The sequence below is a fragment of the Sander lucioperca genome, chromosome 8 (assembly GCF_008315115.2).
Source record: "Sander lucioperca isolate FBNREF2018 chromosome 8, SLUC_FBN_1.2, whole genome shotgun sequence".
NCBI lineage: Eukaryota > Metazoa > Chordata > Actinopteri > Perciformes > Percidae > Sander > Sander lucioperca.
The window spans coordinates 21,398,873-21,422,136 of NC_050180.1; the positions used below are offsets into that span (position 1 = coordinate 21,398,873).

The following is a 23,264-nucleotide window of genomic DNA, read 5'->3' on the forward strand; positions in this document are numbered from 1 at the left end:
TATTTTAGAGGTAGCCTAGGTTATATAGGCCTATTTTATGACCCATCATACAGAAATAAATGCAACTAAAGCTTCCCCACAAGTCTGTTGTCATTGCATTCACCCCAAACTTACTACTTATTATGGTGAAATGCAGCTTTAAATAAATATCAAATAACCCATTAAAGTACACGTTCCCTTTTAGTCTCCCCTTGATGTAGGTTTAAACTTGGAAAAATAATCTCTTTCAACACTTTCTGACAATATCACATTTGTATATTCTGTATTGGCTTGTTCTGGCCGTACATTGAAGTTATTGGACATGGTGTTTACAGCATGGATGTATGACCGGCATAAGGATTACACCCATAGACAGAGAAGAGATTACACCGACTGAAACAATTAAACCCAAGCGTCCGTATAAATAAAGTTTTGTGAAATGACCTTCCACTGTCATCATCCGGGCCTCTACATACGTTACATCGCGCATGCGCACTTTTCCCACTGTGGTTCGACCTCTGCAGTCGGTAAGTGGGTAATGGTAGTTTGAATGAGAAGTCTGTCTTTATAAATCCCTTTTCATCCTTTCTCTTAACTTCACATTGCAGTGCACAAGTGAGAATAGCATGCAGAATGGATGTGAATGTACATATGAATGGCTTTATTTTCTTTGTGGAGCATTTTTACACCCGTTTGACCTTACTTTTCTCCGGTCTTCCTCCTCAGAGAGACCCGGGCTTCAACCAGATTTGACCGAACCGGTTAACATTACCTAAAGTAGAAAATGTACGCCTGTGCAAAGTTCGTCTCCACGCCGGCTCTGGTGAGTTTGCTTTCTTCGATGTTTTCATCCTGCAAGTTTGAGTCTTGCTTTCTTAATATCACGATTAAATCCGGTGGGCCTCCGGTTGAACTTGACTGTGGCAGACTGGCAAGGGTATTATATGCAGTCTAGGCCAACAGGCTAGATCGCTAATGCTAAAGCACAGAATGACAGAAAGGCTTTTTAAACGGTAACAATGTAGTCCTAATATTCATGGATAAGGTGCATGCATGTTATGTTCAAAAGACTGCCACTGCCTTTGCTTTCGTTTGTAGCGGACATGTTAATTAATGGCCGTTAGCTAAGGTCATGACTGCCTCTGTTAGCCGAATATAGTGCATTGTTCAGCTGCAAACTCAAATAGGGCTGTGCAATTGATGCACAAACTATCACTTTGTGTATTTGCGCATTGTTTGTTTCCAAACATATGTAGCCTGTGTTGTTAGTCCTTCTCCAAGGTCATATTTCTGTTTCAAGTAGCTCTAGCAGGTTAACCAGTTTGAATTACAATAGGGCAAGTTGTTAGTAGGCTTGCCATCAATGTTTATTGTAGTTTGCTAGCACCACATTTAAAGACTTCAAACTAACCTGGGGTGACTTCGACAGCACAGACTGTATTCAAATCATTAAAGGCCACAGGTCATAAGTGTTTGCACTGCAGTGAATGACACTGTGATTGACAAAGTGACATTCAAGGTGCCTCCCGCCTGCTCAGACTGGGAATAGCTAACAACAATATGTTTCATGTCTTATTGAGCTTGTGTGTTGTATAACTAAATTTGTACGGCTTTTTGTATCTTTGCTGCAGGTCCGTGCTGGTTCCCGGGCTCTTTACAGACCCCTCTCTGCCTCTGTGCTGTCCAGGCCTGAGCAGCAAACACAGGTAAGAAGACCACTACCACTTATTACTAATTTTGACTGATTGCTTCTAGTCATTTACCCTATAAAATGTCAGAAATAATGTAAAATGTCCATCACAAATGTTGACCCCAAGATGACTGTTTCAAACTAGTCTGACCAATAGCCTAAAGACCTAAAAAGAAAAAGACCCCTAACTCATCTTCCACTTACTAGCTTTTCAGGCTACAAAATGAGTTTTTAATTTGCAATATAGAAAAGCTTATCTCTTTGCATTGTACTAAACACAATTATAAAAAATGATCATGGCAATTGTAACTTTGTCAGTGTTGTTGTTTAATCGTTTTTTCCTATCACTTGTATTTGTTTCAGCACTGTTTTGGAAGTCAGCTAACTCATGGCATTGGTTTTAAAGGTGAAATTAACAGTTTTTGTCATTTCTTTCTCCAGAGCGGTGTTGCAGTGATTCCACAGAGCCCCCTCACCCAGGCCACACTGAGGGGCTTCCAGACCAGCGCCATCAGCAGGGACATTGACACCGCTGCCAAGTTCATTGGAGCTGGAGCTGCCACAGTCGGAGTAGCTGGATCCGGAGCTGGAATTGGGACTGTGTTTGGCAGCCTCATTATCGGCTATGCTAGGTTTGTTGCTGCATGCATACATCCTGAAAATATTAAAATTAGGTTAATAGATTTCTGTTGCATGCTTTGTTTTTTTTTCGTTGATGCATTGACGTGGTTTGTTCTTGTTTGCAGGAACCCATCTCTGAAGCAGCAGCTGTTCTCATATGCCATCCTGGGATTTGCCCTGTCTGAAGCCATGGGACTGTTCTGTTTGATGGTTGCTTTCCTTATCCTGTTTGCTATGTAAAACGCTGCTGTCATACAACACTTTCATTACAGATGTGACTACATATTTTATTGTGGCTACCAAAATTGTTCCGTGTTGGCGTCATGGAAATGTACATTTTCAAGTCTTTCAGACACTGTCGAAATACGCAAAGCATGTATTGTACAAATGTAAGAAATTACGTGATTAAAATACATGTATTTGACCATTTAACAATGGCAGTAACTTTTGTCTGGATATGCTAGCAAAAGAGAAATCCTTCTTGAATGTCATCTTTTCTGTGAAGCAGCTGCTTAGACTTGCCATCAATCAGCCTTGTTTTCTCAGCACATCACATGCAAGCTTTTTGGGGTCCACCTTAATGAATTCTTGGTACAGATGCAGTTATATTATAGTACTGTAATTAGGCAGCAAGTGAGTGCTTGCTTTTGTAAATGACATTAAATAAATCAAGATTTAATTGAGCTATTTAATGGATTTTGACTTTATTGAACGTCATTAAAAGTCCCCTGGGTTGTTTAAAAAACTGACCAATTGGGGTCACAAAATTTAGTTTAAACTGAAATAAGTCAATTGATTACCAATTTTAAGTTTTAGTTATCAGTTATGGTTTATCAGTCATAAAGCATAAATGGAGGATCTCTTTTTTTGGTTTTGTTCAACTGTTTGAGTATTTAGGTTTTAATAATTGGTAAATACCAAATTAAAAAAAGCTGACAGTTTAGGGTGTCACAGGAAGTTGAATGCTGGTATTTGACCCTGAATAGTAGCCTAAAAACAACAAAAAATACCCTCTATGGTTCTACAACTAACCGTTACTCAATAAATAACCCTGGACCTTGGGATGCAAACATTAAAAGTGAACACAGGTTACCACAATGCAATTATTTTAAATGAAATGTATCAATAGGTATGCAGGCACTTAAAAACTTCAAGGTGCGCAGAAACCAGATGATCAAGGAGCAAATATAGGTGATGTGGCAAAATAAAGCCTCCAAAACATGAAAGGAGAGTAATTTGTTTTTGTTAGGTGGGAGACATTTTGTTCATTAAATCATCTTTCGAAATGAAAATATTTTTCAAAGCAGAATATATGTTTTAAAACATGTCTGAAGAGGATATATAATTAAATGTATGTATGTTAAAAAACGACTTGAGTATCAAAATCAAACGTAAGAAAAAGTGCATAGTACGTGTGTGACGTTCACGGAAGAGCTCAAGCTGCTCTCGCGAGACTTTGTTACAGCAGTGGGATTTTGGAAATTAAGGGTTGTGGCTGAGGGGTAAGTGAGCGTTATTATGGATGCCACTGATAGGGAATAGGTAAAAAGCGGTTGTAATAGCATAATTTCTGGTACCGCGAGGGACTTGTGCTCCGGTACAATGAACGACCTTTATATATACATCTCTGTTTACAGTGATATTAAGGTTCAAATATGGCGACGGTTCCAGGGCTCGGGTTAACGTTATTTAGTGGAAGCGACGAGAGCAGATAATCGTACTCTGTAATAACGTTATTGTTTTTGTGTTGTGTTGCGTCTTTTCATGATACTTTACAATATAGCGGTAAAAATGTCAGCGGAGGATAGCTCAGGATGTCCTTCTCAACCGCGTATTTGGAGCAAAATAAACGGACCGTCTTTTTGATGACACTGAGGTGTAAACAACCAAAGCAACCGCCCATCATTATGCTTTGTCCAGATTTCTAGGTGTCCACTCTCAGGACATTCACATGTACAGTGCCACTCCAACCTAGTCACACATGCGATATCAGCTCTGTACATTTGCTGAAATAATGTTTTGCTATAGTTACAATATTTATTCTACAAAACTTGATGGACCCATACTCTTGTTTGTAATTAGTTAACTCTTATTTGCATGCACATCTTTAGGTCTGAAATTTAACTCTAGCTTTTGTTTTTTGCTGTTTTAATTTAGGGTGGCATAACAGGAATTCCTTAATATGAGTGATGATAAACCTTTCCAATGTACTGCTGCTGGGTGTGGACAGGTAAGTTATCTCTGTTATTTCAAATGATACTTTGTGCCACTGTTTCAAACGACCCTGTGAGTAGACAGACCTATGGCTGGATCAACCTGTTTGGTTGGTTTGAAAATGCATTATGTGAGCACAATATAAACTAAAAAATAATAAAGGTGTTAGAGCTAGATTTTAACACAGGGCCACTTTAGAAGCGAGGACTACAAGATTATGTAACAGTGCCAGGCCCAGACGATTTTGTACTCTAGGGGTACAGATTCCCAAACAAATTTGCAAGTAATCAAATTACCAAAATGCAACTGACATACAATGAACCTGGGGCTCCTGTGGGTGATATGGACCCCCAGGGAAGTTTCTGGCTCTGCCTGGTTGGTCATCCAACTTGGACATGCCCTTAGCCAGAATTTTCAATATTCTAAAGTCATACAGTATGCATAGCATACATGAGTACACCCATGCTAAAATTGACTAAAAAGAGGAATAAAAAAATCATCTTTTGGAAATTGAACTTAATGCCTTAATTAAGGCAATTAATGAGGAAAAATCCAACCTTAAAGGACACCAATTGTCTTTGTGAATGAATAATGTATCGTAAATAAATAAATGTTCTTCCTTAAAATACAGGGAGCATAAGTGAGTACACCCCTATGTTAAATTCCCATAGAGCCAGGCAGATTTTTATTTTTAAAGGCCAGTTATTTCATGAATCACGGATATTATGCATCCTGATAAAGTTCCCTTGTCCTTTGGAATTAAAATAGCCCCACATCACCATACCTAGAGATTGGCATGGGGTACTTTCCATAAAATCATCTCTCTATCATCTCTTTATCAGGATGCATAGTATCCAGAATACTATGCATCCTGATAAAGTTCCCTTGGCCTTTGGAATTAAAATAGCCCCACATCATCACCTACCCTTCACCATACCTAGAGATTGGCATGTTTTTATGTCGGTTAGCCTAATAGCTGGTTTGATTTGCATTGAGAGATGATTTTATGGAAAGTACCCCATGCCAGTCTCTAGGTACGGTGAAGGGTATGTGATGATGTGGGGCTATTTTAATTCCAAAGGCCAAGGGAACTTTATCAGGATGCATAGTATCCTGGATTCATGAAATAACTGGCCTTTAAAAATAAAAATCTGCCTTCCTCTATGGGAATTTAACATAGGGTCTACTCACTTATGCTCCCTGTATTTTAAGGAAGAACATTTTTTCCTAATTTTTTTAATTATGGCATTACGAACAATTTCCAAAAGATTTTTTTTATTCCTCTTTTTAGTCAAATTTAGCATGGATGTACTCATTTAAGCTACATACTGTAAGTCCAAGCAGCCATCCCCACAACCCTCCAAGATCATTTTGAAGACTATTTAGAAGGGTGTTTCTGGCATTAAGTCTACCCTCATTAATATGTGAATGCGGACACAGTATTAGAAATACCTGACACACATATTTAATCTAATGTTTTGTCTTAACCTGAGTAATGACAGTAAAGACGTTTAAAGTGCCCGCCTGCAACTTATTAAAGACATGTTTGTTGGATGCTGCACTTAAACTGTAAACGGGTGTTCCAGAACTTATCCATATAGATCCTGTTTGATTGTCCTTTCTGTTTTCTTTTTTTCTCCGTTCTTAGAGATTTACAAATGAGGATCACTTGGCTGTCCACAAACACAAACATGAGATGACACTGAAGTTTGGCCCAGCGAGGAATGACAGTGTCATCATTGCTGGTAAGTGCTCATGAAGTTGAGATATTTTTATGTAATTAATACTTGATACATTACAGCTTTTGTACTGAAGGTTTTCCTCCATTGCAGACCAAACACCTACACCTACCCGCTTTTTGAAGAACTGCGAGGAGGTTGGACTGTTCAATGAACTTGCAAGTCCATTCGACCATGACTTCAAAAAAGTGACAGAAGATGACATTAAAAAGGTTGTTCTCGTTGTCAAACTCCTTGTCAGCAGGTCATCTAACTTCTGTTTGTCCCATGGTTAGCATTTATATCACTGATCTGTTTTACTGAGATTCTTATTTTTCTGTAGTTACCACTGGATTTGTCACCTCTTGCAACGCCTATCATACGCAACAAAACTGAGGAACCCACAGCTATGGAGGCACATCGAGATAGCCCTCTGCCTCACCCTGAATCTACTACGAATGATGACAAGGTAAAGCCTTTGAATTAGCCGTTTCTAGTATTTGTGCAAATCATGGAGAGTTTACAACGCTGTCATGAAGAGTGAATAACAGGTGTTCTCCTGCTGTTTCTGTGATTGGTATTTTACTCTAGAGTTATAGATCCATTGGTATGAATATTAATTAAATAAGTGATCAGATTTTTTTTTTTTCAGCTTGACTTTTTCTCAGTGTTTAAAGATACGTGAAAACATGCTAACAGTACTGCACAAAATGATTACCTAGAGAAATTCATTGGAGATATTAGATCATTTTAATTAGCTTTTTTTTTTAAATTTGTTTAGCTCTTTTATTCCTAAGTTTTTGAAAATTACAGTGACATTTGGCCTTCCTTTTATCATAAGAAGTAACATCTGGTGTTCATTAAACACTTCTTGAAGCTAAGGTCTTGTATGATGTTTTCAGGAATTATCTTTGCAGCCTGCCTCACTGCCAACATCCACTATAGTCCATCCTGCATCCCTCCAAGTTCCCAATGTACTTCTAGCAACCTCAGAGGCTAATATTGTAATACAGCAAGCTCTTCCATCACCAACATCTAGCTCTGTTATTACCCAAGTCCCATCCACTAATAGGCCTATAGTGTAAGTAACTGAAAACGTCCATTTTTTTTTTTTAAAACCATAGTTTTATTAAGTCATCTTTTTTATATTTGTGCAGTTTTGTCTTGGTGAGCTCATATTTCATGAGGCATGTGCTTGTTTCGTTTTTGATTTAATTGCACTCTACAGGATTTTTTCTTTTTGGCTGTAGACTGCTGTAGTCCCATCTTCAAGAACAACATCAGCATTGCTCAAATATGGACTCATAGCTCCAGTTCAATTATGGAGTGGTGGACAAAACAATAACGAAAAGGGTTTCCAAATAATAATCCTAGTCACTTTATTAGGCCCATATATATGATTGTTTAGTTTATTGAGCCTGTTTTTATTTTAACAAAGATACAATAAGATAAAATTATTGTTATAGAACACGGACAGTGTTCAGTAAAGCACAAGTTAGCCAGAGCTAGCCAGCCAGATGAATGTGTACAGTATACATGTGAAATATTAATTATAATAATAATCAATAGCTTGTGAAACTGAGCCCCAGCTTCAGTAAGTTTCACAGGTCAAAATTGCGATAAATTGTTCTTGTTAAAAATCTGTCCGAACAATTATGTTTGCAGTGACACATGGACAGGGATTTCATTCTAAATCTGTGTTAAGCTAAGTCTCCTTGGGCCCACACCTCACAAATGTAGCTGGTTTTGTTTTTTATCTGATCCCACTGAATCAAAAAAGGACTTAGTTTGTTGAAAATGTGATTTGTCTTTTGTTTCAGCTTTTTGGTAGTAAAATATGCTTAAAATTTAAATACATGGGTACAGATTAGGGCTGTTAATCGATTAAAAAATGTAATCTAATTAATTACATATTCTGTGATTAATTAATCACATACATAATTAACGGTGCCTGAACCGATACTTTTTAAGAAAGTAAAAAAAGAAAAGAAAAAAAAAAAAGGGTACTAAACAACAGTTGGTGACATTAAAGAAGGCTTGTTTATTGCTAAGGCCATATGGTCAAAATTAAATGATTTAATAATAATGTATAACAATAACAATAACTTATTTCACTAGTAAATTGCTGTTGAACGACAAAAACAACCACCAGATGGGAAAAGGACATTTACAATAACTTCAAATGCACCACGAGTCTGTAGTTTACCAGTTTCATTGAACGCACCGTCTGTGTTGTTTTTCCGACGGCAGCTGCAGATTGTTACATGCCGGTGTTGAATCCTCTAGAGTAAAACACAGTCAAACCAAAGCCCGTCAGCCCTATTAAGCCCCATTGTACCTACTTTGGTTGCAGTTCCACCAGAGTTCCACTGGGGGTGATCACGGTCCAGTGCAAAATGAATGGGACTCTATGGAGCTAGACGGCTAAATTTGTCTCTTTCGCCTGATTGTCGTTGAGAAATCTCAGATTTGATTGTAGTTTTTGCAAGTTCAACATGGATTATAGGTCAAAAGTTGAATGAACGAGTACTTATGCCCTTTCGATTTGTTACAGGTTGAGTCGTTGTTGCCCATAACACGCTAGCATTCTGCTAATGAATGCTGATTGGTCAGTGAAGGATTGATTACGATCGCAGATCCTGCTTGACGACATCCAAAGCAGAACCAGAATGTCAGAGTGAATATTTCGGCGTGGTCTTTAAAACATTAGCAAACCTCTTTCTAGCACGTGTATTGACAGGGAGAGCCTTACCTGTTAGCTGTGTTGTCGAGGCCTCGAGAGAAAAAAGGAAGCGACTCAGAGCTTGCCGTAAAGCAGAATCTCTGGCCGTATATGTGTATGACGTCATTGACATTTTAAAAGGCTTTTTAGAACAAAAAAGCCACTTTAAGAAAATCTAACACCCAGCAGTGTGTATTTTCTTAGCCTCCCCTTTCGAATGCAACATTCAAATTACTAGACAAAAAATGATATGGATTTTGGGGGTATAGCTCCATAGACCACCATTCATTCTGCACTGGCCTGTGAGCGCCCCCTATATGGATCAAGAGTGGAACTGCAACCAGTTCAGAAGCCGGAAGTAACGAGAGAGTGGAACTTCTTCCCATATTAGAAATTCTTTGGTCAAATTTTACACCGTGTAGCATTAGCTGTCAGCATTTTAACCGTGTTTAATCCAGCTACTAGCTAGCGGTAGGCTAACGTTAGCTGCTGTCGAGTATAGTGTTAACTATCGTCACGTGCAGCGGTGTTTGTGTTGCCTGTATCGTCTGTTTCAGAGCATCAGAGAGAAGCGCAGACATATCAGTGGCACCAGATTTCGGTAGCCAGGGTTGGCAGGAAGAAGATTTTTACAAGTAAATGTTCCAGTTAATGATCCCGGCAGCACATTCTCGTCTCCCTCCTTCATTTTACAGTCGAATGGTGGCTAGAACGGCTCCGGGTCAAACGTCAATATGGAATGGATTAATCTGCATTATTTTTTTAACGCGTTATTTTGACAGCCCTAGTACAAATATCTTGTATTTAAATGAATATTTGAAAAGCCAGACACAGATGATTTGGTGGAAACACCAAACCAGAAGTCCATATCTGGGCAACACTGATGCCACTTATGGGGTCTAATGTGATGACAGAATATTTGTTCTAATAATATTGCTTGAACCAGATGTATTTCATAAGTTGGATTTTGTTTTGGTTCCACTTTATTTCCATAAGTTGTTGCCTGATTATGACATAATGTGTGCATTAGTAGCCACCCTTGTTTTTCATTTGTGAAAGATTCTGTTTTATGTGTTAATCACAAAGTTGTTTGCTATTTTCCTCACTGGGATTTCTTTTCTCTCCCCCTTCAGCCCGGTATCTGGCACCTTCCCTGTGCTCTTACAGCTGCCTAATGGCCAGACCATGCCAGTTGCTATACCTGCGTCTATTACAAGCTCAAGTGTACATATTCCAACTGCAATCCCTGTGAGTGTGCTGCTGGTTATAGTATGTTAATGTTGTGTTTCTGTGTATTTTAGTTAAAGCAGAATTTTGAAATGAGACATTTCTGATAATTTGGTGACTATTTGATTAAAACTATCAGAGAATTAAGAATGCATGCAGTGACCTTTACTTACTGAACAAATAGTGATGTTACTAACACGTTTTTGCCGACAAAACAATCTCACCACAAGGTCCTTTTAGTAGCTGTCTGGAACTTTCTATCCTATCACAAAGCTCCAGAACAACCACTAAATAAACCACGTGGTTAGAGTGTGTTGTCGAATGCTGTTTCCTAACTAACTATTAAACCAAAGCATTTGTTTTTCAAGCAGGGTAATTTTAGATTACTATATGTTAGTCCAGTCAGTGTGTAGAATAACAGATTAACTTGACTGTGTTGAATTACTTGATGCTTTGCTGGTCAGGAGTTCACTGTTTGTTACTCACATTTTAAATTTGAAGACTTTTCAGACTACACTATGCGGTAGCGATACATTAATACATATTTTCTTTGCTCTACTTGGAGAGAGGGACTATTTACAGCTTTGGCACCTCATATTTGGCAGTGAATTCAGAGCAGTATCGGTTGAGTGAAATAATGGACTTTAGAGTATAACTGTGTGTCACTGTGGCAAAGACACAGGGTTTGGCTGAGGCACAGCAGGCTCCAGTCCAGGATACTTCACTGCTATTTGTCCTTGTACAATTAGAATCAACGCTCTTGATTTCTGACAGAGCAGATAGATGATACTACTAATGTGTTTTGCAAACCAATTATAACTGCAACCCAAGACAGTGTCTCATATAGAAAACATGTTGTAAATGGAGGTCTTGTTGGTATTTTTTTTTTTAACTCCCCCATGAAGCGTGTCTTGTTGTTCACTGTAGACCTGATTGTCTGTGTGGAACACTGAACAGCAGATGATTATCTCCTGATAGCAGCACAGCAGGAAAAAAAACTCTACTTTCCCCCCTTTGGGGATTGGGAAAGCCGTTGACAAGTAAAGGAGGGCAATAGTAGATGGAGAACATGAGCCACCAGTGGGCCTCCCTTTCACTCGATCATCTCTTCCCCCCTTACTTTCTCTCCCTCTCCAGCTCCCCCCACCTCCCTCTGTCTCATTGTCAGCGGCAAGAGGAGGCCTGGCTCTGGCCTTCCAACTCTCCATCCTCTCCGCAGCTTCCCTGCCCATATGCTCTCACGCAGGCAGGCAGAGGTTCATTAGTGTGCACACTGCATCTCCATGTGGCGCTGCCTCCACAAAATAACAGGCCATCCAACCTAATGAGGCTGAGATATGAGGAAACTCTCAGAGCCTGCCGTGGCTGTGTTGTGTGGGAGCGCCGCCTGCCTTTTTACTGCTGAAGACTAATTTTCTCTATGCTTATCTGTCTCTGTGTCTCTGCCGTCAGCTTGTCAGACCTGTCACCGTAGTGCCTAACGTCCCCGGGATCCCAGGACCTCCCTCTCCACAGCCACAGCCCGCCCAATCAGAACCAAAGCTGGTATTAATTATATCTTCTTTTATATCAAATATTATTTCCATGTTGAGTCTGTTATTCCCATCTGAGAGAGGCAATAACAACCAAAGTAATGAGGGAGCTTGGCGATAAGCGGCCTTTCTTTGACCAGATGAGGGCGCCAGTGGCAGTCTGGGCCCGAAATATTCTTGTTGTGTTGTGATTTGTATAGCTTGTATAACTGTATTTGTATAGCACCTTTCATGCAAAGATGCAGTCCATTACAAAAACAATGTTCCGGCAAAAACGAAAATTAACCATTACATTAAATAAAACAGTTGATAGAAATACCAATAAAAAGGAATGTAAGTAAGGTTTGCTGCTCTTCTTTGTCATACATGATAGTAGACTGAATATCTGGGTTTTGGACTGTTGGTCGGACAAAACACTTAGGCTCTGTGAAATTATAATGGGCAGTTGTCACTATTTTCTATACAAATTGTATAGACAAAATTATGAATTCATATTTAAAAATAATAATAATTGACCGGTTAATCAAAAAAAAGCTGAAATCAGAAAAAAAATATGTCTCTGTGTAGTGGAGATGGTCGTAGCAGTCTTGTAACCAAGTCCTCCTGTATAAACAGTGATAGTTGAAGGGCAGGGATATGAAGTGTTGAGAGGGAGATCAGTGGCAATGTGATGAAGCACGGATCACAGAACATGTAAGTGTTCGCAGCATGCTCCGCCTGTGGAAATTAACAGATAAACTGCGGAGAGGAGGTGTGTGTGTGTGTGTGTGTGTGTGTGTGTGTGTGTGTGTGTGTGTGTGTGTGTGTGTGTGTGTGTGTGTGTGTGTGTGTGTGTGTGTGTGTGTGTGTGTGTGTGTGTTGGGTGGGAAGGATTGATCCCGAATGGCCAGGAAGGAGTGAAGAGAGGGGGAGGGGAGGGGGTTGTCAGGGATCATGGGGTACGGAGATGACAAACGCGGAGACAGCGTTGTGCTCAGCACGCCGTCACCGGGGCCAACCGGAGGGGGCTACCAGCGAAAGCCAGCTGGGGGCATCCTGGCACACGCTCAGCGAGGCACATTAAGTCGGCCTCACCCTGCATGAAACCTTTTGTTCAGCAGAATCCTGCCTGACCTGCACCACCCACCCTCCCACCCCTTCACTCCTGACGCCTCCCACCGCACTCAGCTCATCAGCAAACACCTAATGAGCCTGCGTCAAGAAAACAGACCCCCTCTCAACCTGCCTGCTCCCCGCCCCCACCCTCTCAGGGGGCGCAGAGACGGCACTTTACAAGGACTGATGATGCTGCAAAGACCACAATAATGATAATTAACTTGCTGAATTTAGAAGATTATGCTGTTAATTAGTTGCAAAATAAAGATAAGTAATATAGTAGCAGATGGTTGAATAACACCCATGAGATGGAGGGTTATTACACTGATGAGGTTTCCATGGCAGAGATGAAATATGAATCTGACTGGCTTTTCCCTCTTTCTATGGGCCATTCCAAGAGAATAATATCTTGTTTCTGCCAGAAGAGCTTCTGGAAGGGTATTACACGATAAACTAATTTGGTAGATAGATTGGCCTGGCAGAGGTAGTTGTTAGAATAATGTGGTCCTCTGTTTTCTCATGTAAATGTATTCCCTCTCACTTTGTTATTGCTTCGAAAGGCTCATTCACTTTCACCTTGTTTGCTCAGTGTTTGATACTAGACGAATTGGCCTGTGAATCATGGACACCAATCTGTAGAGAAATAGTTTCTGTGAATGGGCCGTGTTTGAGTGTGGCATATGCAGTCCTAGTCAATATTTGAAAAAGTTATTTTTTTGATAGTTTGGGTCACATTATGTAGCGTGGAAGTCCATCACCTTTGGTGTCCAGATAACATTACAACCTAAACATATGCAAAATACGTGTGAGGAGTGTGTTACGAGCTTCACCAGACAGTTCAGTCTTCAGTGTCTTTGCAAGGTTACTTAAATTCTACTAAAATTTGTTTAAGTTGCTTTACTATTTGCAGGATTTTTTCATAGTTTCAGTTTTTCTGAATTTATTAGATTTTTATTTTAGAATCCTTTTTATAACCTTCATTTTGGGGGACATGGAATACGAAAGTACTTCTATCTAGTATCTAGTAATCTAGTAACCATCCCTAATAATAATGTCAACGGTGATACCTCCCTTCTTTCTCAGTAGCTTTAGTGAAGCAAGATGTTACAGTCTGTTCACTAACTGCTAATGCTCTAATAGCTCTGGCGTTTTTAGTCACATTTAGGCACCACTTTTCTCAACTTCACAAATTTTCTTATGTCGTTGAGGTATTTTTTTTAAATTTCTTGGGCTTGCCATTTCATTTCAACTTCCCAAACATTGTCAACAATTGTCAACTGTTAGTTAAGGATTTGTGTTCAAAATGATCCCACACACTGCTAGCTGCATTTGCAACGTGTGATTCAGTGGCTCAGGTTAGTTTGGTTAGTTTGTTCTAGTCTAATTAAAGTGTATTTCATTTCATTTGAATTTCAGATTAGTTTTAGTTTTAAATAAAGGGTATATGTTACTAGCATTTGATTTGAATTAACAGTTTTTTATTTTTTATTTTAGATAAGTCTTCATTTATTATAATAACCTTGTTTGTTTTTCACAACCACCCTAATTGCTAAACCTTCGCTCAAAAGATGGTATTACAGGTAGAAAGCATAGTCTGGGTAGTGTTAAACACAGCAGCCATTAAAAAAAAACGTTGGTACTCTACTTGAAAAGTGTTACCTTAATAGTATTCTTTTAAATGTATTGAATGATAAATGATACAATAGCAAAAAAATGGTCTACTGTCAGCATGACCTCCTTTTTACAGTGTTTATATAACTGGATATAGTTTTCCTCTTGTATCAACCATTTCTTTGCATGAACATTTTATGACTGTTTTCCCCCGTGCCGAATTCTCTTCACAGAACCTGAAGGCCACATTAAGCCAGCAGCTTCCTCAGGTAACCAATGGAAATGGTGGTGAAGTGCAGAGCAGTGCCGTAACCCACACTGCTGCTCCCACTTCTCCTGCTCCGACCCCAACACCAACTCCAGCCCCGATCGCGGCCCTAACTCCTGCTCCAGCTCCTCACCTGCCCACAACTGAGGAACCTTCTCCCCATTCCCTTCAGCAGCCAGCCACCTCCACCACAGAGACACCTGTACGTATTCACAACTGCAGTACAGGGACAAACTTCTGTATGAGTGTTTCATAAAAAAGACTTCTTCTTTTGTGTCTTTATCTGTGGGTATGCATAGCTGCAGAATAATGATCTTTATAATTTGAACTTCATTAAGACCGAAATGTAGCTGTAATATCAAAACTATCAAGAAAGATGGCATAAAATCTCTGGTCACATTTGTAATTTGTAATTATTTTGATTAGATAGTTTCTGATTTACATCAAACTTTCCCCAGTTTCAGCCTATTTATTTAGTCAAAGTTCTTGTACAGCAGTTTCTTTTTTGAGACCTTTGGCTTCTTTTGTTAAATGAAAAAGGTGTCCTGTAGAAAAACACGTTTATATTTCTCAAAGTATGGTATCAGAAGAAAGTGTGTTTTTGGATGTTGGTACCAACACAGTATTGTATCAAAAGTAGTATGAACATTTTTTTAAACAATACCCAGCCTGGATGTACAATAGATACATCAATGTGCAAAATTTGTTTGCTTTCTCACTGTTAGCTTTCAGCTAATGCTGAAAAACTACGCCAACTAGATTTGTCACATCTTTCTTTGTGTAAACTGACATATCAAATGTATTTCTCGGTGAAATTACTGTCCTGATCATCATGTAAAGGCAACTAAACAGAGTACATAATGTGATTAACCACATTAACTTCAGTATTTTATGAGTGTAACCACACCAGTTCAGTTACTCAGTATGCAATACTCAGTGCTGCACCACAATGTCACATTACAGATGTGGTGGTTTTGTTCTGCCAGTTATTTATTATTATTGTTCAGGCTTCCCCGGCACCCCCTGCGCAAAACCCCCCAAGCACAGGGGGTCGGCGGCGCAGAACCACAAGTGAAAACCCCGATGAGAAGCGGCGGAAGTTCCTGGAGCGTAACAGGGCTGCAGCCTCTCGCTGTAGGCAGAAGAGGAAAGTTTGGGTCCAGTCTCTGGAGAAAAAGGCTGAGGACCTCAACTCCATGAACGGACAACTACAGGTGCTCTTTATCTTTCCCCTCAGCTACTGCATGCAACAACTACTTCATCTGTCTTTGTTTTTCTGCTCTTATGCATCAGTGTGTCAGTTTGTGTATGTTTGTATGCATGTGTATGTCTATTTATCACCATGTGCTGTTGGTGTAAGCGTGTGTACACAGACTTTTCCCTTTTGTGGTGATGAAGTCATTAAAGCTGATTAAGAAGAGCTGTCGTGTGACAGCAGCGGTGTGTGAGCCCTTTACATCGATATGTCCCTGTCAATAAAGATGTATCCTCCAGATGTCAGCCGCGCACAAGCGTGTCTTCGCTTCTGTCTCAGCAGTTTACGGAATGGCCTCAAAAATCTCCTAGGGAAAGGTGTCTTTTTGAACCTTCATTTTGCTGGAAGCAATTAGGATCTGATGCTGACAAGTTCGAAACAGTTCATGTATCTGCTGTCTCTGTTGATAAGTGTGAGCCGGGGGTGCGGCACATCGGTGTTCCAGACAATTAAATGAGATGTGGTGTTTATTTGCTTACTGTCTTATTTATCTATGAAAGCAGATTAAGATGTGGAAGGTGGAGGAGGGGATAGACTACAATATAAAGAAATAGGTTCATGTTGTTAATCTCTGGTTCAAAAACAAGTTATCACCACTTGTCATTAGTGTGCTTTTTGAGATTGTATTTGAATATAGGTAGATGAAAAGGGAAGGACAGGTGAGTGGATGGGGTTATACACAGAGAATCGCTGTTAACTACAAAGAAGGGAACAACATGTGGCTGAGAATAAAAGGGCGCTTTATATGAAGGCATTAATCAGCAGTGCAGTTTTTGTAAAAAAAAAACCATGCTGACATGGCCCAGCTGATCAGTGAAACTACCTCTAATGATGCACAATTATTTAAACATCATCCTTAACTGGCTTTTTAATGAGGTGTCAGACCAGGCAGCTCACACGGCTTCCAGCATCGCCCAAGGCCCATTTGCTCAATTTTGATTAATTCATAAAGTTAGAAACAAGTTTAACTCTCAAAAGTCCAGTTTATTTCCGGGTTAAAATTCCAGGTATGATGCAGTTTGACGTTTCTGTAGGCAGAGCGTCAATGGCAGTATTGCTGTCATGGTTTTTAATTCATCTTCTGGCTGAATGTTTTTGTAAATGCATTTGAAAATCAACCCAACGCTTTGTATTTTCACTGCAGTAGAAGTTTAGTTTTTTTTTTTTACATCCAACTAATGAAACAGGATTTTGGATGTTAACATTGTTGACTTCTGTCTACAAGTCTGCCTCATATGCTTCCCCATGGTGGAGTGGAGGGAGAGTTTTAAATGTTTGTGTTTATGTTGGCGGTAAATGGCAGCAGTCATGGTGGAAGTGAAGTGAATATGGCTTTGGCAACATGTGATACATACGCTCGTCCAGCTGTGTTTAAATCTGTGTAACAATAGCTCAGCCCTGCCAACACCAGCAAGACTAAACAGATGGAATCAAATAAATTGGCTGCTTTTAGACTAATAGATTAAGCTGCCCGTAGTCCTTTAAAGGAGAAAAGAAGGAGCTTAAATCTGCCATTGGGTGTTCTGCGGGGCCGTGGCAACTCTAAATCCAGTTAAAGTCACCTTCAGCGTAATGTGGCCGTCTTTACGACATGCAGAAATCCTCGGCTCCCGTGGGAGCTGTAAGGACACGAGAGTGTAAATCTCAGCAGCATCTACAAAGTTGCACTGACAATCCGCACAGCTCACCTCTGACAAATGTCCTGGTCGGTAGCCAGTGAAGGGCCATAATTATTGTGCTGGAAAAACATAAATGAAGAAGTGCATCATACTTTATCCTGAATTCATTCATTACACTGCTACCTTTACCTGTGTTTTCTGTTTCGTTTGGAGTTTATCTGCAGTGATGAAGTAGTCATGTAGCCTTACTGTACAAAGGAGGTCTTGAGAATTTAACCCAGTGATCCCATTAATAACTGAGTAGAGCTACAACGATAAGTCAGGTAGGGCTGACACATTTGCAGATATTTTCTTTATGGCAGATACTTAAATGTGGGCCAAAAAGTAACAAGAACAGTACTGGAATGCTAAAGATATGTTTGAGATGTTAAAACAGTGTCATCATTACATAGTTTGTCCACCAGAGAGCACCAACATGTTTATTTTTTAACTGTAAAATGCACCGCTCAGTACATATCCTGGTCACAAATCTTTAAAAAAACAAACATAAGTGATCCTTATTAACATGTTTGTGTTACATATGTTGTGTGTTTATGTAGAAAAACTTACTAGTGGACAATACATTGTTATCGGGCTATCCGTATCAGTATCGGCCTCAAAAATCAAGTATGGGTCTGGCTCTAGTAGTTCAAACATCGTTCAAAACAGTCGTTTTTTAATTAACTGAAATCTGACCTTTATCTGGTTTTGGAAAATCATTTTTCCAGATCTGAACTATGTGCACATGTCGTCTGTTTGAATACATGTTGTAATCTGATATACTGTATGCTCCAAAGTGACCATTTTATTGAGTGCTGTTGTGTGTCTCCTCTCTTAAAGAATGAAGTCACCCTGCTGAGAAACGAAGTGGCTCAGCTGAAGCAGCTTCTTCTGGCTCATAAAGATTGCCCTGTAACCGCGATGCAGAAGAAATCTGGCTATCACAGTGAGTAATGCTCCATTATTTTCAGCCCGAGGCTTCCAGTGAAACACTTCTAAAATGAGCTCCAGCTAACCACTAGAAGGACGTGTCTTACTTATGGCCAAACAGAAAGAGCTATTGATATATTAGATCCCCCTTTTTTCAACTTTGCAAAAGTTAAGATATTTATGGGCAGTGCAGTTTCAGACAAATTCTCGCTGGCAGCATTGTCTGAGTCTTTTCAGGAGGCCACAGGTGGTAGCCTCAAGAAACCAATTGTTTCCTCCTCATTTGACACCTAAAAAAACATTTGTCAGATGAAGCTAACTGTCTTGGATGTTCAGAAACCAAATGCTTGGGTTGCCTAGAAATGGATAAGTAAGCATGATCTCTGTTTTTTTAACACCTACACCATACAACGATCATGAATATTTGAATATATAAGAAGATTCTGCCTGTTTGAAGCCTGTCCTGTTGTTAGCCTGGACAGTGTCCTCTCCATGCCAGTGCTCATAACATGGCCTCATTTAAAATTATATCACCAGTATTTCTTTGTTTCCCGAGACCGTGGCTCTGTCATTCAGATTTTTCCGGTCATAACTCACCTTCCCTCACAGATGAGCCAGTATGCAACGAGAACAAGTGGTGATCCAAGCCACTTGTCCACTGTTCTCTTAACGCCTCCGCTGACTTGTATTGACAATGATTGCCTCTGAAATGAGTCCATTAAAGCAGCAAGCTTGACAAGACTGCAGAGCATTCTTATTGCGGGGTGTCCACCAAGCTAGACTGTTCATTATGCATCCCTTATTGCTAACCATCCCACTGACACACGTCATGGGCATTATGGGACTGATGGTTTCCAGGCTAGAGTGGGCTGTCAGAGCCAGGTCTCATTTGGTATCGTCTGGATTGTTTTTTAGAAAAGATCCGCGGATGAATTGGGTCATCTTTCTCATGTGTTTGCTGAGGACGTCTGTCCCGTGTTTCGAGACCTTTGTGAAGGATGACACTTGGAGCACTTTTTACCCTGTTTGGGAAAATATAACCTCATCCAAATACCCAAGTTCATCAGTTTGGCTCATGACAGGTGGGGTAGATTTTAGACAAGCCAAGAAGGAAAGCCAACTAATGAGAATGAAAATAAATGTCTGGTAGAATGGGAGAATGAAATAATCCAGTGGTTCCCAACCTTCTTCCTTTGTCTGATGTACCTCCACAGACCTATTTATCTATAAGTTTTAGCTAACAATTTCATTCGTTTTTATTCTAGCTATATATATTTAAGTTGTCTCCACTACTGCTACTTCAAGTAGTGAAATGGTTCGCTAAAACTATTCAAAGGTTTTTGCTATTTCACCCATTTATCCATTATATTATTGAACTGTTAGTTCTTTACTTTTTCTGTAGCTATCTACTTCAGCCATTTATCCATTACTTTTCATGCGTGTTTAGATGTCTCTGCTTGCTTGCTGACTAGTTTTCATGCACTCACAACATGTAGTTGACAGGTATTACGGCTGATTCAATATTTTAAATGAAATCGTAATTTCAGTTTTTTTCAGATTAGTTGAGCTGCCCCCCTGGCAAATGCTTAAGTACACCCTGAGGCACGAGTACCCCTGTTTGGGAATCACTAAAATAATAGATCTTGCTAATTAGTGAAGCACATTATTTGATTCTGACTGATCCGTAACCCTCGTTCATGTAAAGGCCTCATCAAGGCCCCCCTTTTACCCAGTGTTACATATCCCATAAGGCTACACTGCAACCCCAGACCTGGTAATACCCTTCATCGTCCTGTCCAGGCGTAACCATGGCAGGTGGGACGAAATTACCCAGACTGCCCCACAAACAAGCCAGGACATGCTTTCACTTGGCACACAAAACTGTCCATCTGCTTACAGCGAACCCGACTTCAGAAACCAAGAGAGCAGAAAAAAGCTCTGGCTGCCTAGGCAACCAGAATTTCTTAGTATTATGATATAGACAACCACCTCTTAATGATGTTAGGAGTAATAATGCTCACTTGAACATGGAACAAAACCACCAAGCTGATTTATCCTGAGGTTGACCTTCTGTATAGTAAAACAGCAAGGGAGTTTATAGTGCTTTGACATTCACTTACACTAAATCACACGGTCAAAGTCCAGTCAAGAAGGCAGATGAAGCCTCCAAAGTGAAGGCATTTGTAATGCACTTTAATTGCTTCTTCTTGCTATGGAATCTGTATATGTTCTCAAATACGAAACCCAGTCATTAATTACAAAGTGCCATAACAAGTGACTTCATATCATTAACAATATTAATTCACTGTGCTCCTTATTCCTTTACGAAACAGAGCATGAGAGTAGAGTTTTTTTTTCCGTCAGGATCCAATTAATTCAATGCAACTGCATAACAGCTGGTGGCATTTCGACTCCAAGTCTTCCCTACTCTCCAGTGTGAGCATCATTAAAATCAGGTGCTGTAATCATCTGTCGCTGCAGTAGTTGGCAAGGTAACAAAAAACAAATGAGAATGTAGTTAGGGATGGGAAACACTGCCACATGCCCCAGAACGTAATGTACCCTTATGATGTGGGTTTAAATTGACATTGGAGCTTTAATTAAAGGAAAGGGTGCAGAAGTAGCATTATGGGGATTAATGAAACCGTTTGCATACACCACATGCAAATAGCTGTTTTACATCTGATTAGGCCTACGTGACAAGGCTTTCCCAAGCCTTTCTGGATTATATCAGTTAAATGCTGCAGGTAAACTGCAATGTGACGAAATCCAAACATTATAATGCTACGAGCTGTTTCATCGGTTATTTTCTCATCTTCTCTAACAGTCTCTGACAAAGACGAGAGCTGCGAGGAGATGTCCGTCCCCGGCAGCCCCCAAAACGAGGCCATCCAGCACAGCTCCGTGAGCACCTCCAACGGGGTCAGCTCCTCGTCCACGGCCCCGGCCGCCTCGGCCCCGTCCAGCGCCTCCACCACCTCATCAAACCAGAGCACAGAGGAGACCCAGTCTCAGCCTTCAGGGAGTTGATCATCCCAAACTGTGCCCGAGCGTCAACACTGGAGCGCTGTTGCCTCTTCAATCTCTCTGACAAACGGAGGAAAGCGATTTTCTCCAGGCTTCAGTTTTGGTTTTAATTTATTATTTTATTATTTTATGTTTGATCAATTTTGTCCTCCGTTGGCCATGCTTTTTAAAAAATGCAAATGTTTTCTCTGGAATTGATGAAGACAAAAGAACAGGCACTTTAGGTGAAAGATGTAAAACATGTGGTTCTAAAAAGTATTTGTGTTAATTATTTATTACTCATATATATAATTTGTTTGTTTTTATATGTTTTTTTTAAGCGATCAGCTGGAAGGTTTGATCAGTGAATTGTTTGAGACCTTACTAAAGTGTGATGTGGTTCATTTGTAAGTTTGCTTGATTGTTTTCATGACTTATATAAGCACTATCTTTATGATAGAGTGACATAAAGAGCAGTCACTTTTTTCATAATTTGCTTTTTTCCATTTTGCACATTTTGAGAAATGACAGGTTTACCTTTTTAGAGTTTTGACAGTCCAAATGTTAAGTACTGGCAGCTTTTTAGAAGTAGATTTGAATACTGTCACATTACACAAATTTTAAATGGCTGCATCAGATTTTAAATTTGACAACTTTTCTGTGAGTGAAATCAACTGTAGTCACATTGTTCAGTTTGAATGTTTGAGCTCACCTTGGCTTGTACAAATAGTCTTAAAGAGGTGAGCTGGTTAGAAATGTGTGTTATTTCATTAACATTCCACCTGTAGTCTGATTGTTCCTGAAGCAGTGATTGTAGGATTGCAGTACCTTTTCCATTACTCAATCTGGTGACTTCATTCAGTGCCATTAATGTTTTTGTATGAATTACTTCTGTACATTTTTAATGCAGATTAGCTTTAGTTGAAAGCTGTTCTCTCAGAATAAGGGTCTCATGAACATTGTTTCTCATTAAGGAAATATCTTGCTTTGTATACTGTCTTTGCTTTACAAGTGACTGTTTCTGGCTTTAATGCAGAACACTTAAGGGCAATATGTTGTTTTAATGATTTTTAGAAAACATTGTAAATAACAACAATGATATGTTATATGTGATCTTTCTAGGTGTTATGTACTTTGTTTTTATAGAATAGTCTGGTTTCAGTAGCTGAACCCTGTTGATCACATAAACTCTGTTTAGCAGTTGATCTTAACAATTTCAATCATTAGGATAGGCCTCTTCCTGACTCCATTCATTTTCATGTAAGATTAAAGCATTCAGATGTGAACTGGAATCACATCATGTATATTAGAGTAACACTACTACCGCCTGTAAGAATTGTAAGCATTTTATCATTGAATAATAGGAAGCAAATCTGTACTGTCTGTACTAGCTTACTACTGTGTAGTTTTACAAGAACCTAACGCATTGTTTTCTTAAAGTATGATTTTTTATTTATTTTACGGTTATGTGCTGTCTGCATGAGATAATAATTCTCTGCGAGAATTTAACTGTTTATTCTATAATGTCTCGGTCAGATAAATATCATTAAACAAGTTGGTTCAACTTGAGTTGAGGCTCTAAGTTTATGAAAGCTTTGATTATTTGTTGTACCTTGACTTAACTGCTAAAAAAAGAGTGTGATACTGTGTTGAAAGTGTACTTGTAACTTGTGAAAGTTCTGTATAAAAATTTAAATTGATAAGTTGTTGTAATAAACCTTTTAATATGTCTTTAAAA

At 39.5% G+C, this 23,264-nt stretch overlaps 2 protein-coding genes across 7 annotated transcripts; both read left to right on the plus strand.

Annotated features, from left to right (window-relative positions):
• Positions 1-414: 414 nt before the first annotated feature.
• On the plus strand, positions 415-2,973 carry atp5mc3a (ATP synthase membrane subunit c locus 3a). 2 transcript variants are annotated; one of them, XM_031297311.1, is made up of 5 exons: positions 415-506; positions 706-802; positions 1,611-1,685; positions 2,111-2,301; positions 2,416-2,973. In XM_031297311.1, the coding sequence occupies exons 2-5, from the start codon at positions 764-766 to the stop codon at positions 2,528-2,530; spliced, it is 420 nt and encodes a 139-aa protein (XP_031153171.1). In that variant the 5' UTR covers positions 415-506; positions 706-763; the 3' UTR covers positions 2,531-2,973. The 2 variants fall into 2 exon arrangements, with proteins under 2 accessions (XP_031153171.1, XP_031153180.1); XM_031297320.2 differs by having other exon boundaries at positions 466-594.
• Positions 2,974-3,684: 711 nt separating this feature from the next.
• On the plus strand, positions 3,685-23,264 carry atf2 (activating transcription factor 2). Of its 5 annotated transcripts, none has more exons than XM_031297276.2 (12): positions 3,687-3,792; positions 4,448-4,520; positions 6,153-6,249; positions 6,337-6,455; positions 6,566-6,691; positions 7,125-7,303; positions 10,078-10,192; positions 11,624-11,716; positions 14,643-14,879; positions 15,685-15,891; positions 18,431-18,536; positions 21,348-23,264. In XM_031297276.2, the coding sequence occupies exons 2-12, from the start codon at positions 4,473-4,475 to the stop codon at positions 21,548-21,550; spliced, it is 1,530 nt and encodes a 509-aa protein (XP_031153136.1). In that variant the 5' UTR covers positions 3,687-3,792; positions 4,448-4,472; the 3' UTR covers positions 21,551-23,264. The 5 variants fall into 5 exon arrangements, with proteins under 5 accessions (XP_035860127.1, XP_031153153.1, XP_031153136.1 ...); XM_036004233.1 differs by lacking the exon at positions 3,687-3,792 and adding an exon at positions 3,802-4,014; XM_031297288.2 differs by lacking the exon at positions 3,687-3,792 and adding an exon at positions 3,814-3,887.